The sequence below is a fragment of the Cupressus sempervirens genome, chromosome 9, assembly GCF_028749045.1.
Source record: "Cupressus sempervirens isolate cs-2001-9-10 chromosome 9, ASM2874904v1, whole genome shotgun sequence".
Lineage (NCBI taxonomy): Eukaryota > Viridiplantae > Streptophyta > Pinopsida > Cupressales > Cupressaceae > Cupressus > Cupressus sempervirens.
In genome coordinates this window covers 615,683,676-615,698,359 of record NC_143126.1, presented here as the reverse complement: position 1 = coordinate 615,698,359, position 14,684 = coordinate 615,683,676, and the positions used below count along the sequence as shown (strand labels likewise).

Genomic DNA, 14,684 nt, shown 5'->3' with positions numbered 1-14,684 from the left:
TACAGACAATAACACATATCTCAAGAAACTTCCCTATAATGTAATTAGATATCTACAATGCATGACGGTAACACTGATGCTTTTGGCTTTTGATCCCATGAGGATTTTAGCTTCAATACACCGTGATCCATAATCAAGATGAAAGGAAGTCTGAAGATAAAAATTGGGTGTTGCAGAAATCTAAAGCAACTTAAAAAGGAAAATTTTGGATAGGTCAGTTCACGTCTACTAATACATTTGTATCTCCTTATACTCAACATCGTGATGAACTGTAGCTCTGAAAAGAAAAATGTATGACAAATAGACGTTTTGTTTATGGCGACTGACTTAACCCATATTACTAAAAGCACACTTGATCAAAAATCCCTTAAAAGAATCTAATGAGCATGCAGTCGAACGATATTTTAACTAAATACATTCACTTTTGAATTTACTTTTCTAGCTCATTAAGGGTACACTACACTAGACTGTGGAAATTGATCCCGTCCCAAGACAAAAATACTATTTCTACTGTATTTAATATTCCTTTTGGCAAAGACCAAAACCCATACAAATAACTATAAATTGTCTAAAAAATACAGACTAACATCAATCAATTTCATACACACCAACACAATATGCACTATACACCACAAAAATTAAGCAAGCAAAGTAACATATCAACATTGTATTTTGGATCTGTTAGCTTCAGTTCATCTATATGTAAACAAAAAATCACCACCCCCCAAATAAAGAGGATTCCAGGAAAAAAACCTCTCAGTTACTCATAAAATTCAATTCCAAGTATATCACGATAAGATGCACTAATCTACAAAAATTGGGGCAGAACAAGCTCCAAAGCCTGCCCTATACATAATAAGTAGAAAGGTCTCATAATGAGCTGCAAGATTTCACTACACTGAAATAACTCAAACTAATAATTTTCACATTTACTCCTCATCATCCTCATCATCACCAGCATTCAAAGCATTCAAGCGAGCAATCAATTTAGCCTTCCTTTCCTCATAGGTCAGTTTCTTCAGATTGTAACTGTCACCGCAAAAATTCAATGTTACTTGCATTACAAATGTAAAATTCAAGATAAAAAAGACTTCACCAGTGTCAAATGTCAAACACTTTAATTCAAGATAATAAAAACTTCACGAGTGTCAAATGTCAAACACTTACTGCGTTTGCTCCTTAGGAACATGTTTCTCTGTATGTTTCACAGATGGATCTGCCCTGATGGCAGCATGTACCTTTTTATACATTTCTTCTACACCTTCAGGCTCTATTCCTTTTTCGAGGTATTTACTGAACTGAGATTGATACTTACTTGGTTCCTCTTCCCTCAACATCTACAGGAATGGCAGATGGCAATAAAACCAGCAGTAATTAATTAGATATTAGGAAATAAAACATAACCCACAATCTGATTGAATGTGCAACACAACCAGGTAACATCTCATCCACGATGCCTAGGTCATGGATTGGCACATAGCAGTGATGCTTTTTAGTGCCCATTCTAGTAGTGAGAGTTCCTAGCAAGCCTACAAAGCTTAAATCTTTTTAGTCATCAAACATCTAAAACATGCACCTGGTTTTTCTAGATTTCAAAATTATCAGCAATTATAATGTAATTTTGACATAATGAAACTTGACTAATGAGAGTTCCACAAAAACTTAAACGCATTATCACAATAGAGATCTCACCTGCATATACGTAGAGACATGACCTCCAAATATATATTTTCGGTGTATGTCAGCATCCAAACTTTTATCATCTTTGCTAAATCCAGCAAAGCGCTTATCACTGTGAGGAATATCTAGTCCCCCATCTAGTGCCCCCTAAATACAAACAGCAGCAACATAAATGATAATGAAGAAACAAGTAAATAGTAGCAATTATAGTTCATTTAGTTCACATTTATTGTTGGCAATCTTACCAATCTTAACAATATGAATTAAAATCAAATTACAACAAACAGTTTATTCTTCTGCAGAAATTAAAACTAAATTTCAAGATTAGAATATCTACCAACACAACATACAGGAAGACAAAATTAAAGTTCACATGGTCACAGAAGGATAAAAATCAACTGTTAAACGAAAAAAAATACAAATTAACATAAACAACAGAAAACACTCAGGTAAACAAGTTAAACAATTGATTCAGATTTAGAGTTGATTGGTAATCACAGAACCAAACTATCTTACACTCAAGAACAAGCTACAATATTACAAATAAAATTGAGTTCCATAATAATTAACAGAATGCCTGCCCGCTTGGCATCCAATTTACATTTATAGGATGTAATTCTAACAGAAACAATAACTTGCCAACCTTGAGAGCACCAAAAACTCGGTTTCCAGTAGTTGTCCTGACAAGACCCACGTCCAACAGGGCCCTGAATGGCCTCCTTGATTCACCTGGCTCCACACTGTAATCTTCTCCAGTGGCCTGTCAAAAATACCACAATAACAAACATTTCAATTCACCTGCCTTGACAAAAACAGTGTAGCAAGTTTCCTAACAAATGTTCAACTAGGAGAGCAGGAAATAATTGAAGATGCTGGAAAAACAGGCCAATGGAAAGAACTCTGATGCTTAGAAGGGAATCCTACTACAGAAACAATAAAGGGACTCCACCAGCAACATCCCCCGTAAAAGACAATTTAAGTGACCTACATTAAAGAAATCATCAAAGCCTCTGTATGTGACAAAATCCATGGCCAAATCTATAACAGTATGAAAGTTAATGGATAATACAAATAAATATTTATTTCCTTGGTAGTCACTAGGCTAGCCCATATAAAATATAAGATTCAAACTGATGCACAACAAGTACTATTCACAATCCAACATTAAGATACAAGATTCAAAAGCTGCTGCTAGGCGGAAATAAATTCCTATACAGCACCCAATGTAGAACCTCTAGTTTTGAAGCTGGGTGTATTGCATGTGGTATCATCGGACTTGTGATTTAAACAAAATTATGCATAAAATAACTCAATCATCACCTCCTCATTGCCCACATATTCATCGTCCATCTCCAACTGCTTCAGCACCCGACGTGCCAACAAAAGACCAGTACAATAGGCTGAAAAACAAAACAAGATGAAGAGATACATAAATGTCAACTGTAACAAAACACTTATAGATTGTCTGCTTACTACAGCATTACAAGCAGTGGCAACACATGATTTAGAGGAAGAAAATCCAACAAGAAACAGATTATACAAAGCAATACAATCCAAACAAGCATGCAAGCCAGGATCTATAACAAATACTCAATTGCCTATGACAAATCACTGATGGGAAGGTCCAGCAATAATTTGTATATTACAGTGCATTAGATGTGAATGAGCATGAGTGAATAGGGATGTGTTTACAAGATGGAAAATAAAGTGCATCAATGTGATGGTACAATTCACAGAGCAGACTAACAAAAGATTCAAGCCAGCCAGTGCGTTAAATATTAATTCAATCTTAAATTGCACATTCCCATGCATTAGATATGGAGAACCAAGTATAATTTGTATATTTTAGTGCACATAATGTGAAGTATCTTTCCATGCACTTGATGTGAATGAGCATGTAAAATAGATGTTTATAAAATGGAAAGAGAGGGTACAATGGTGATACATGCCAAATTTGTGGAGCGGACTGAAAGGGTATACCCAGCTTACTCAATTAGAAATTTAAATGCAGTTGCAGTTTCTTCTATCAACCCAAATAGATTGTTTAAATGCTTGCTGAAGCATTGACAAGCAGTGGCAACACGATTTAGAAATTAGAGGAAAAAAATTCAAAAACTAACACAGATGAATAGATTATACAGAGCAGTACAGTCAAACAAGAATGAAAGCCAGGATCTATAAGTAGATTACCTATTCCAGTAAAATTTATATTAGGGTACTGTTGATGGGTGTTTTACAACTGTAACAACAGCAGAATAAAATACTGAGACATCATATCCTCTCTTGATTAAAATCATGTGTATGCTACGATTGCAAGAAAGATCATACGCTTGATTCCAAGTTTCTTTTATGTCAGTTCTTGGTTGTGGATAAGCTCATTGGGTTGATGTGATATGATGGCATAACGAAGGGCCTTACATAATTTCCTCAAGTCGACTTCGAATGGTACTGGCTCTGGGAGCTTTTGAATGATAATGCAATGAGAGTACCTTATTTTTCTTTTGGATGGGAGTGGTTCGCTTCACAACATATAAAGAAAGTAAATGAACATAGGGTTGAGAGATTATATTCTAGTCCTACAAACTTTAAAGAAAAATACTGCTACCATGAGATCTACCAAACTTTTTGCTTCACCGAAATCATTAACTACACAAAGTTGGTACAATCTTTCAAGGGTTGCACAAATAGTTTTCATATCCCAATGAACTGAAGGAGATATCAGTGAAAACTTGATGTTTTATTCCCTGAAAATGGGTTACATTATAAAGAATATATTACCAGTTTGGTAACTGCATAACCGACAGTCTGTTAACAAACTGTTACACAGTTTCAGACTTAACAATGTATTACTTAGGAACCCCTCCTTAAGGGTTACATAACAAAAAATGCTGATTACATAATTTGAATACATATTTTGAGAAAATTTTCTTCTGAAGTAGCAGACCCTGAACCATGCAAGGCTCCATCAAGTTGTCTTGTGACCCTCAGAAAGGTGTAGTTTTGAGCAGTGTTCTTAAGCCACAAAGTCTTGAATTATTCAATAATGATCCTGTGACAAGTCTCTATCATTGTCTAGGACCATGAAAGGGTATAAGTCTCAATCATATACTCTAAAGTTCACTCAACAACAATCCATATTGAACACAATATCAAGTCCCAAACCTGTCACCAAAACAAAACTTCAGAAAACAAGTGTTCTGCAAAAAGGAATAGAAAGCAGAATACCAAAAATGTCAAAAATGCTTCTCATGCAAAGCACCGTCCCAAAGTCAGAACCTGCCTTGAGATGATGGAAATTCCTCCATCCTCTTGTTGGAAATGTAAAGAAGGCTAGGTGACTGAGAGGGGGGGGGGGTAAAATGGTGAATCAGGACCAAATAAAACTTTTACTTCAATTCACCAATTAATCCTTTCATAAACTAATCTGATCTAATTGCATGCATGAAAGACTAAAAGCAATAAAACATTCATAACACTTGACACAATATTTGGTAACCCAGAAACCTTCCAAATAGAAAGTAAAACTAGGGTGGGGATGATACCCACAAGCTTTAGTACTGCAGTATAAAGTTGGCCTGTTAAGGCTTACAAATGATCGCTTCTAGTGATCTGCCCTCTTAGGAGCAATAAGAACTGTTAAGTCCACCTTGTAAAAGGATTTATACAATACAATGAAGTATGTACTCGATTCGGAGATTTTGCATAAGACCATTAAGTCCACCTTGTTAGAGGATTTGATTGATGCACCTGTTAGGATGAACCACTTGGTTTGTTGAATGAGATTCCTTCGATGTAGAATGATCACCTTAATGTGATGGATGAGACTCTGCTTTTTCCTTATACCTTCAAACTCGCATGATCTTCATATTTCATACATTTCATTCATACTTGGATATGACAAGATATCTTATGTTTATACCAATAATAATTACCTTTTGAAGTCGACTACAATATCATATTAATCAATCTTCACCTAATCAGCTAAGTGTTGACACTCGGGTTCAGAAGTCCACTCGGGTGATATACTGATACTTGGCAACACAGTGAACACTACAATCTCTGGCACTCGGTTGACACTGGTGCTCAGTCCACATTGATCACTTACGAGTAGGCGCGAACTCAGTTAACACTAATGACTCAGAAAACATTGAATAGCTCGGTTGACACTGCAACAACTCAGTTACTATTGCAGCTCGATCAACACTACTAACTACTCTGCTCAGTTAACATGGCTAGTTACTCTGCTCGGTTAACACTATCTGCAAGGTTTACTTGATGGTGCTCGGTGACAATGCAACCAACCAAATAACTAAGTGTTTTGGCACTGATTGACAAATAGGTCGGCCATAAGGTCAACACCTCTAATGTCGCCGACCTCTAGAGTTTGGCATCATCAAAAATCTATTTCATATTAAGATGAAGAATTTGGTTCACCAACCAAGGTATCTTGATAGCTACTTAAACCTAAGTTGGCACAATCTGAAATATTTGTCTCAACCAAGGTAGTTTCAGCATTCTTCAACATCTTAATAATGTGTCTTGTTGTCATATCCTTATGATCATTATACAAACATCCTTCTAAACTCTTTGTGAAATCAATGATAGTAATTATCAAAGCATTTATACAATATTCCATGTACACTCTTTCACTTATCGAAAACATTCCATCTTTTGTTCCCTCATCTTTCTTTACACCGGCGTGTACCTTAATATCACGTGAACATCCAATAATACAAGGATTAATAATCCAAACTAAAAGGTGATATTTTCCTACCTTTTGATTTTAGATATTGAATAAAATGTGGCAACCTTAGTGACATGAGTTGGAGCTAAATCAAGGATTTCAACTATATTGTTTGTGATCATGACCAAAAGTTGAATCCAACCTCCACATTGTTGTTGTGAAAAATCATGATGAGCAATGATAATAGATTTCTTATAGTTCAAAGAGTGGTGAGATATACTTTCTTTAATATGCTCATTGTGCACCATCCTACAAATTAACCTCTTTAACAATCTTTCAGGATTGTACACACAAAGTGATACATTGAAACATGTTCACATCATGTCTATCCCATGACTTGCATTTGGATAGAGAATTCACAAAAATAAAGAGAAAATAAATATTAAGAAATGAACTTTTACAATCCTTAAATCAATTATTCCAAAACTCATCTGCAGATTTCAACAAAAATAAACACCTCTTCTTTCTAACATAGACTCTTTTAAACAAATATATGAAACTTTCCTTTTCTCTATATTTATTCACATTAGATCAATAGGGGCAACATGAATTTGGAAGTGAAACAAACAGAAAATCTGATGTTTGTTGGAATTATCAAAAATGCAATAGTAAAATAAACTTGAGTTCTAAATCGTCATCCATTCTCACTACTTGTGTATGCTTGTCCTTGTAGAAACTCTCTTTGCATATGTTGCTTCTGGAGTTCAATATCAATCAACTTGTAAGGAAGATTCAATACTCTACAACCGTACTATTGATTTTTCAATGAAAATATTAATTTCATTGGTGGGCCAAACCAAGAAGCGCCATTCCTTTCTCAAAACACATCTAACAATGTATTACGTCAACATGAACACTGTGAAAATGAATAATGTGCATCAAAGATAGAAGTAAAGCATCCACATAATAGACCAGATCCAACCTTACACTGCACTTAGGAAGGGCCTAAGAATAGAAGGTATGAGCAAGTCAATTCCACCATCACCTATATCAAATCACATTCATCTAGGTTCTTGAGCACAAATCTATTATGGATGAGGGAGCAAAGAGAACATTCAAGCACCAAGATACACCAAGCAATCACTAAACTACAATGACAATTTAGTATCTCGGGAGCTCATAAACAACAAGCTCCAAATTTTATCCTTTACAAATGAAATGTGAAGAGTTTATATAGGTCTCAAATTACAATGAGCGATCAAGATTGAAACAAATTAACTATTATTTTGCCACCTCGACCCTAATTAGGGTTAGGGAAAGAAGAAACAATCTACAATAAATGAGAGGGTCCACATGGATCATTATAAATACACGTCTAGCGAGGTGTGGTAAAAAGTGCCCAGTATGCACTAAGCAAGAAAGTGGGGTGAAATGAAAGCCTGCTATGCATTAAATGTTGCCTTCCTTGAGTAGATTGTTTTTTAATCCCTTCCTTAAATACAATGAATTTTGATTGGGGTACCTTTGATTAGTTGGAGATGATTGTGCCACATTAGCATGTTGGGTGCCATGTAGGCTCAAGTCTTGATTAACTGCATCTTTTTGCAACCCAAACAAACTTTGATTACTTCTTTTGAAACTATCTCCCTTTGATCATTTTCTTCCTTCCATGTACCTACTTGAGAATTCATCTTCTTGAGATAAATTGGACCTTTTGACTTTTGATCTTGGGTTTCCAAAGGAAATTCAAGATATAATTGAACTTTGATCTTTGAAGTCTCGAACCTTACATGCCTCGAATTAGATTGCTTGAAACATGGGCATATTTAACACTAGAAATGGAATTCTAGGACTTTTATCTCTTTCCTTGAATGTTTGGAACTGCAATTCTTCATCCTTTTTCTTCTTAAAAGCCCAACCTTGATCTATCCAAAAACTCCTCTGTCTTCAAAATTCACACATTCCTCTTTTCATGCTTCAAATTCACTTCGTCAAACTTTCCTTTCTTCTCCAAGAATTCTCATTTTGGCATTTATCTTCATCAACTTTCTCAACCTATGGGTACACACTTGAAGAGGTGAAATTTGAGATTTGGAGAGGGAATTTTCATACTTAACCGAATTTCCTCTGGTCCTTGCAATTTCTTCCTTGAGCATACATGAGCTAGGAGGAGGAATTTTCCAACATTTAGCCATTTTTCAACTTCCCTTGTTCTCTTCATCTTGGGCTCGTAATAGCATGGAGGATAAATTTTCCAACACTAAGCCATTTTTTCATCTTTCCTTGTTCTCTTGAGTGCGGAATTTTCCAACATTTAGCAATTTTTCAGCTTTCCTTGTTCTCTTCAACTTGGGTACATATTAGACATGGAGGATAAATTTTCCAACACTTGGCTATTTTTTCATCTTTCCTTGTTCTCTTGAGCGCATGCATACATTCTCCAAACTTAAACATTTTTTTGATGTTTTTCATCCTTTCCACTTTTGGATATATTTCAAGGATGTTTTCAAACTTAACCATTTTCTGATTGAATGTTTCGCTTGCTCATTCTTCTTAATATAAGACTAGATACCCTCTTCTCTCTTTATCAGTCGAAGCTCGCCTATTGCCAAAATAGAACTACCAAAAATAGACTTTCTAAAAGTGGTAAGTTGTTCCAGTGTATGGGAAATTCCTTAGATATGGAGAATTGATGCTCTAAGGCACATTTTGCCTATGATGGAGGAATTATGACTTTTGAACACATTCCTTGACTTGCAGGATTACACACCACTAGTTGCCAATGAGAGGGGACAAAGGATTTGAGTGCAAAATCTTGAGCATGGAGGATTTTGTCTTATGACTTAGTTGTTTTTCTTCAACTTTTTGTGCACATAAGATATAACATTTAAATATACGTTACATCATACTTAAAAGGTATATTTTATAGAAATGTTGCTAGGATGTTTGAGAACAATGTAACACTAGTACTGGGGTGCATTGGGACGACGAGACGAGTTTACGAGACGCGAAAGAAATGGGCCTCATTTTCGGAACGGCGGGGGAACAGCCAGGAGATGACAGCAAGGGGAGGACAGGGCAGGGAGGCGTGTTGTATAGTATACATATAGAACTTGAAATGCTAGTTATGAAATGAAATTTCAGTAGCACATACCAAATTAAAATACTTGAACATAGCAAAATTGAAACATGAACTAGAACCATTGAACATTCAACATTGTAACATTATATATATCCAATAGTAACATTCAAAAATCAAAATTCAAATAGAAATTCAAGTACACGGAGGTGGGGATACTAATCTCCAAATCTCCAAGAGTTATAATGAAGATTCTAGATTTTAGAAGATCCCAAAAAAATTCAAAGTCAACCAAATCTTAGTAATCAGCACACTTCCATCAATGAACTTTTCCAAAACTTTTTTTCTAGAATTTCTAATAAATTTGATGCTGAAACAATAATTTTTCAAGAAATGTCACATCTTTTCATTTCAATTCTATCTTCTTTGGAAACATTAGGCATGTAAACACCATTCTTCCATATTGCCAATTTGCTGATTTCTTTCACATTCTTGGACCATCACTTGGCCATTTTTCATGATTTTCCATTTTAAACAAGAATTTTTCAAGAAATATCACATCTTTTCATTTCAATTCTATCTTCTTTGAAACATTAGGCATGTAAACACCATTCTTCCATATTGCCAATTTCCTGATTTCTTTCACATTCTTGGACCATCACTTGGCCATTTTTCATGATTTTCCATTTTGGGCACCAATGGGATGCGACCAAGGAATTTTCACACCCTACCCTCTTTTTAATGCCTTTAAATGCAATGTTACACTGGCGGGGGGTGGAGGGGTGCATCGAGACGAGTTTCAAGTGCAGGAAAATAAGGGCTTCAATTTGGGGACAGCGGCAAGGTGTGGCAGCGGCAGCAACAAGGGGCGGGGGGTTGCATAGTATATATGTGACTGAAAATGCTAATTATGAAATGATACTTCAATATAACATACAAAGTATACTTGAATATACAAAATTGAAATACGATTCACGAACCATAAGTTCAAACTTGAAACTTCATAACCATTATCAATGACCATTGGACTTAGTAAAATACTAAAACTTTTAAACATAATGATAATAATGATAATGATAAATGAAAAATATAAACCACGGATAATATCATGTTAGGGTTCCCTTGCTGAAAGAAACAATTAAAAACAATTGCAAAAAAATTATTTTATTTTTATACATTTTAGCCAACATGTCAACCACACCTCGTGTGCACATAGCCGCACCCTTGACACACCCACGTCCCACCCCTGTGCTCCGACCAGTGCGGCCTCACTGTGCTTTTTGCATGGTGGGGGTACATGGGTGCGCGACATACCCACATCGGGGACATACACACACCCGGTGCGCTAGGTTTTTGACCTAGGTGCACATTACACTATTTAAATGTCTCTTCATGTCCTTTTATAACTGTTTCCAAACTTCGAGCATTTTTAACAATTTTTCAAGTTTTTCTACTTTTACGTGCTTTTAAGGAATGGTCTTCACACTTGACCATTATCATCATGCCTTCCCATTTTTTAACATTCTCGTACTGATGCTCTTTAGACCAACTACCTCATTCAATTACATTTTTTAACATTGCATTGGGTACTCTTTTTCCTCTTCCTCAACCATAGCTCATTAGCTACCACAATTGCCCTGCAAATAAAAAAGACTTGCTATAAATAGTAAGTTCATACAAACACAAAATTAGACCAATCAAAGACAGTCAACGAAAAATAGACACTGTTAAAAATAGTAAGTACTTCAAAACTCAATACAAGGCCGTTCCAAGACAAAGTACTTACTAAAAAAAATACTAAAAATGGAAATTTTCAAAACTATCAAGTATGTCAAAATGTTCAAAATTTAATTGCCATTTTTTCTAGAAGATCAATTCTCATTTACACATGACCTATTTCACTAACAAACATGCAACTTCCATTCTAGAAGCTGCCAGGTGGACAACACTTTTCTTCTACACACAGAACCTTAGGGGACTGAGCCAAAAACTACAACGAACGAAAGCCAAAAAGACAAGGTCAACAGCTTAAAGAAAGGGTTTGAAATGGGGCAATGTGTGAAAAGGTCACAACAGCTTCAAAGTGCAATTGTCTGCAACAGAAGACTAGATGTGAAGGTCCAACAATAATTTGTATACTCCAATGCATTGAATGTGAATGAGGATGCACGAATGAGTGTGTTTACAAGATGGAAAATAAATAGCAACAATGTAATAGTACAATTTGCAATGCAAACTAATAAAATTTCCAAGCAAACCAAGACCTAAAGCCAATGCATTAGATTTGATTCAAAGTTAAATTGCACATTCCCATGCATTAGATATGGATATCCAAAATTAATTTGTATATTTCACTGTGCTTGATGTGAATGATGTTTATAAGATGGGAATAGAGCATATAACGGTGCCACGTGTCAGATTTATGGATCAGGCTGAAAAGGGTATACACAGCTTACTCAATTGCACATTTATCTGCAGTTACAGTTTCTCTTATCAGCCCCACAGGAAACGCTTATCCAAGCACGTTTACTCCTGTACCCAAATAAACAATTATGTGACACAATGTAAGCACATAACTGAATATACAAATGTTAGCCTCACCGAAAAAACACAATGTCTACCTCGATTAATATTGGCATTAAAGAGTGAGTTCATACTTGCTTGTCATTATGTTACGCACAAAGAGGGAGATATGCTTACCACAAATATCCGTATGAAAAGCTAGTACTGTGTTAAGAAATACAAATCTGTAGCTTACCGAAAAAATGCCGATGTCTACTCAGTTAATATTTGATAGTATAGGGTAAGTTTATGCTTCCTTGTAAGTATGTGACAGACCAAGAGGAGATGTGTTTACCCCACAGAAAGTATGGATAGCTACGCTGAACATTAAAATTTCATATAAACCTTCTATGAGCCAACAAGGGCATACATACTTCTACTACAATGCCTAAATTGCCAACAGGACTAGTTACTTCAATCACCCAATGCATATTGTAAGTTCATGAGCCAATTTATACTGCAACATTATACAACAATGGTGCTACTGCAACAAATTTGCAGAGTAACATAAACATAAGTCCAACGGGATCGTCAACGTTGATAACAGAAGAGTTCAAATATTTATGTTTCAAATATCAATCAAATATGACGATAATGTAGGGTTATTTGAAAGTACCAGCAGCATAATTTGTGAGACCGACTTCCAGGCCATACCGAGGGAGCTCGTTAGAGTAAGCAGCTGCCAATGTTACATCTCCAGCGAGCGTTGCATATATGATCTGTGCAACAATATCTGTGTTGCTCTTTTGTTCAAACATCAGTCGAGGATTACACAAATGTACATCTCCGACCCTAATATGATATCAGCCCAAAACCCTAAAAGACAATTTTCCCGTAAGAGTCAGAAATCACAAGATTTCACCTACCCAACAATCCATCAAGCCATCCTCTTCATAGCTTGCCCAACATTCATACATTGGCTTACATACAGAAAACCCTAAAAATATTTATTTTCAAACAACAAAGCTCCCCTAGAGGGGGCTTTTTTTTTTAGCGCAGAAGAAAAGGACGTTACTTTTTCTCACATAAACAGAGCCGTAAAATGTATTTCTTAAAAAACAAATCTCCAGAACCAAAGTACTGAAAAGGATACAAATCGTACTACAAATCTGTACTTCGGCGTATTATACTTGTTCTTGTCCTGATTTATCAAGCGGATTCTCGCTCTATAATCAGTCTTACCCTCTGCACAAATTTTAAATCAGCTAAGACAACAAACTACAAAATCCTAAACTCGACTGCATATCGAAATCTATCATACATAAATACCTCGCCTGCGCTTGAACTTGACCTGATACCTCTTGAAATAGGCCTTGGACTTCTGGGCCTTGACAAATACCTATGCCAGTTTTTTCTATTAGGGTAAGTATATCAACAATTTCACAAAGAAGGAATTTTTTCCTGTCTATCCAGTATGAAACATTTTTTTAGGTTTGTTGCTTACCATGTCTACTGTGCCTTGCTTTTCCTGCTACTCTACTAAAGAGATTCGATTTTCTCGCCTCTCCCTTTTCGCTTGACTCTTCCCAGAGCAGACACAGACGCAGCTATGCTGCTTGCCTACAATGGCAACGCAGCAAACAACTCTACATGCAAGGTATTGGTAAAACCTAACTAAAACGGAAGTGAATCTTGCCAAGTTTGGAAAAAAATAATAATAATAAATTAATTTTAAAAAAAATATTCAATATTATAACCATTTGTGGAGAAAATGAAAAATAGGGAAATTTTTTATAATCATTGTTATATTGTTACAATGATTTAACTTTGCAATTTTTGAATCAAATTTATTGATTTGTGTTCTTAAATAGTAGTTTACAAGAATTTATTTCTTATTAGAATGAATAGAACTCTTGGCACTCATTTCATTTAGGTGATGTTCAAGAAATTTGTGAGACATTATCTATTTGATTATTATTCTAGCTCAAGCACTATTAAATTCACTACTTTAAAATGACTTTCACATTTAAGCTTGTCATTTTTACTCTTAAGTGAGAAAATATCTCCTACTTCTTAAATCCAATTTTCTTCTTCTTTATAGAAGACTAATAGGCTAATAGCAAATGTCTATATGGTGTCATATCAACTTCCAAACTATTATTTCCCATGCCAGGTAAGAAATCTAATTGTAAAATATAATTTTTAATGTGCTTATGTCATGTGTAAAGTGTATTTAATGTGCTTATGTCATGTGTAAAGTGTTGATCTATCTGACATGTCAAAAAATTGACAAGTTGGTGAGGGGACTGATACGTGTATGGGCCCACCCCAACAAGCTACATAGTGTAGCATCCAAAAAGATACTTGTGACTAGATGACATGCCCCAACTCTACCACCCTTTAATCTAGATTGTAGTCATTTATTGTTCCTTGTCACCTTGTGATCTTTTTTGCAATGCATTTTGTATCCCTTTCTCTTACATCCATGGCAATGTGTGCAAATCTCGAGCAATAGTTGCATACAATGCATTTCCCTTCATCGAATTCTCTAACTTTGGGTCCTTCAGACACTTGTCTCCCTTCCACTTTAGTGATGGCTATACCCTAGTTCTTTGACAACATGACTTCGTTATTTCCTCCACATGTAAATGTTGGTTATGGTAGTAATCCTTGTTATTTATTTGCATTTATAGAGACATTATGGTTTGCATTTCCATTAATTTTGTATAATTGTTATGT

At 35.4% G+C, this 14,684-nt stretch overlaps 1 protein-coding gene and 1 long non-coding RNA gene across 2 annotated transcripts; both read right to left on the bottom strand.

The window, feature by feature from the left end:
* Positions 1-638: 638 nt before the first annotated feature.
* Positions 639-13,594, bottom strand: LOC149540214 (large ribosomal subunit protein uL18y-like). The gene is made up of 9 exons (XM_089801352.1): positions 13,450-13,594; positions 13,275-13,344; positions 13,099-13,190; positions 12,622-12,748; positions 3,001-3,080; positions 2,324-2,440; positions 1,693-1,827; positions 1,168-1,337; positions 639-1,029 (listed from the first exon to the last, which is right to left on the bottom strand). The coding sequence occupies exons 1-9, from the start codon at positions 13,450-13,452 to the stop codon at positions 930-932; spliced, it is 894 nt and encodes a 297-aa protein (XP_089657478.1). The 5' UTR covers positions 13,453-13,594; the 3' UTR covers positions 639-929.
* Positions 11,020-12,139, bottom strand: LOC149540215 (uncharacterized). The gene is made up of 3 exons (XR_016356373.1): positions 12,101-12,139; positions 11,900-11,975; positions 11,020-11,080 (listed from the first exon to the last, which is right to left on the bottom strand). It is a non-coding gene; the product is annotated as an uncharacterized LOC149540215 (long non-coding RNA).
* Positions 13,595-14,684: the final 1,090 nt, after the last annotated feature.

What these genes read in the sequence shown, in the direction of transcription:
- LOC149540214 (XM_089801352.1), bottom strand. An exon ending in TCTCACAAATTATGCTGCTG is followed by an intron (nt 3,081 to 12,621) that starts GTACTTTCAAAT and finishes TTTGTTTTTCAG; the next exon opens with CCTATTGTACTGGTCTTTTG. An exon ending in GAGTTTTTGGTGCTCTCAAG is followed by an intron (nt 1,828 to 2,323) that starts GTTGGCAAGTTA and finishes GTTTGTATTTAG; the next exon opens with GGGGCACTAGATGGGGGACT.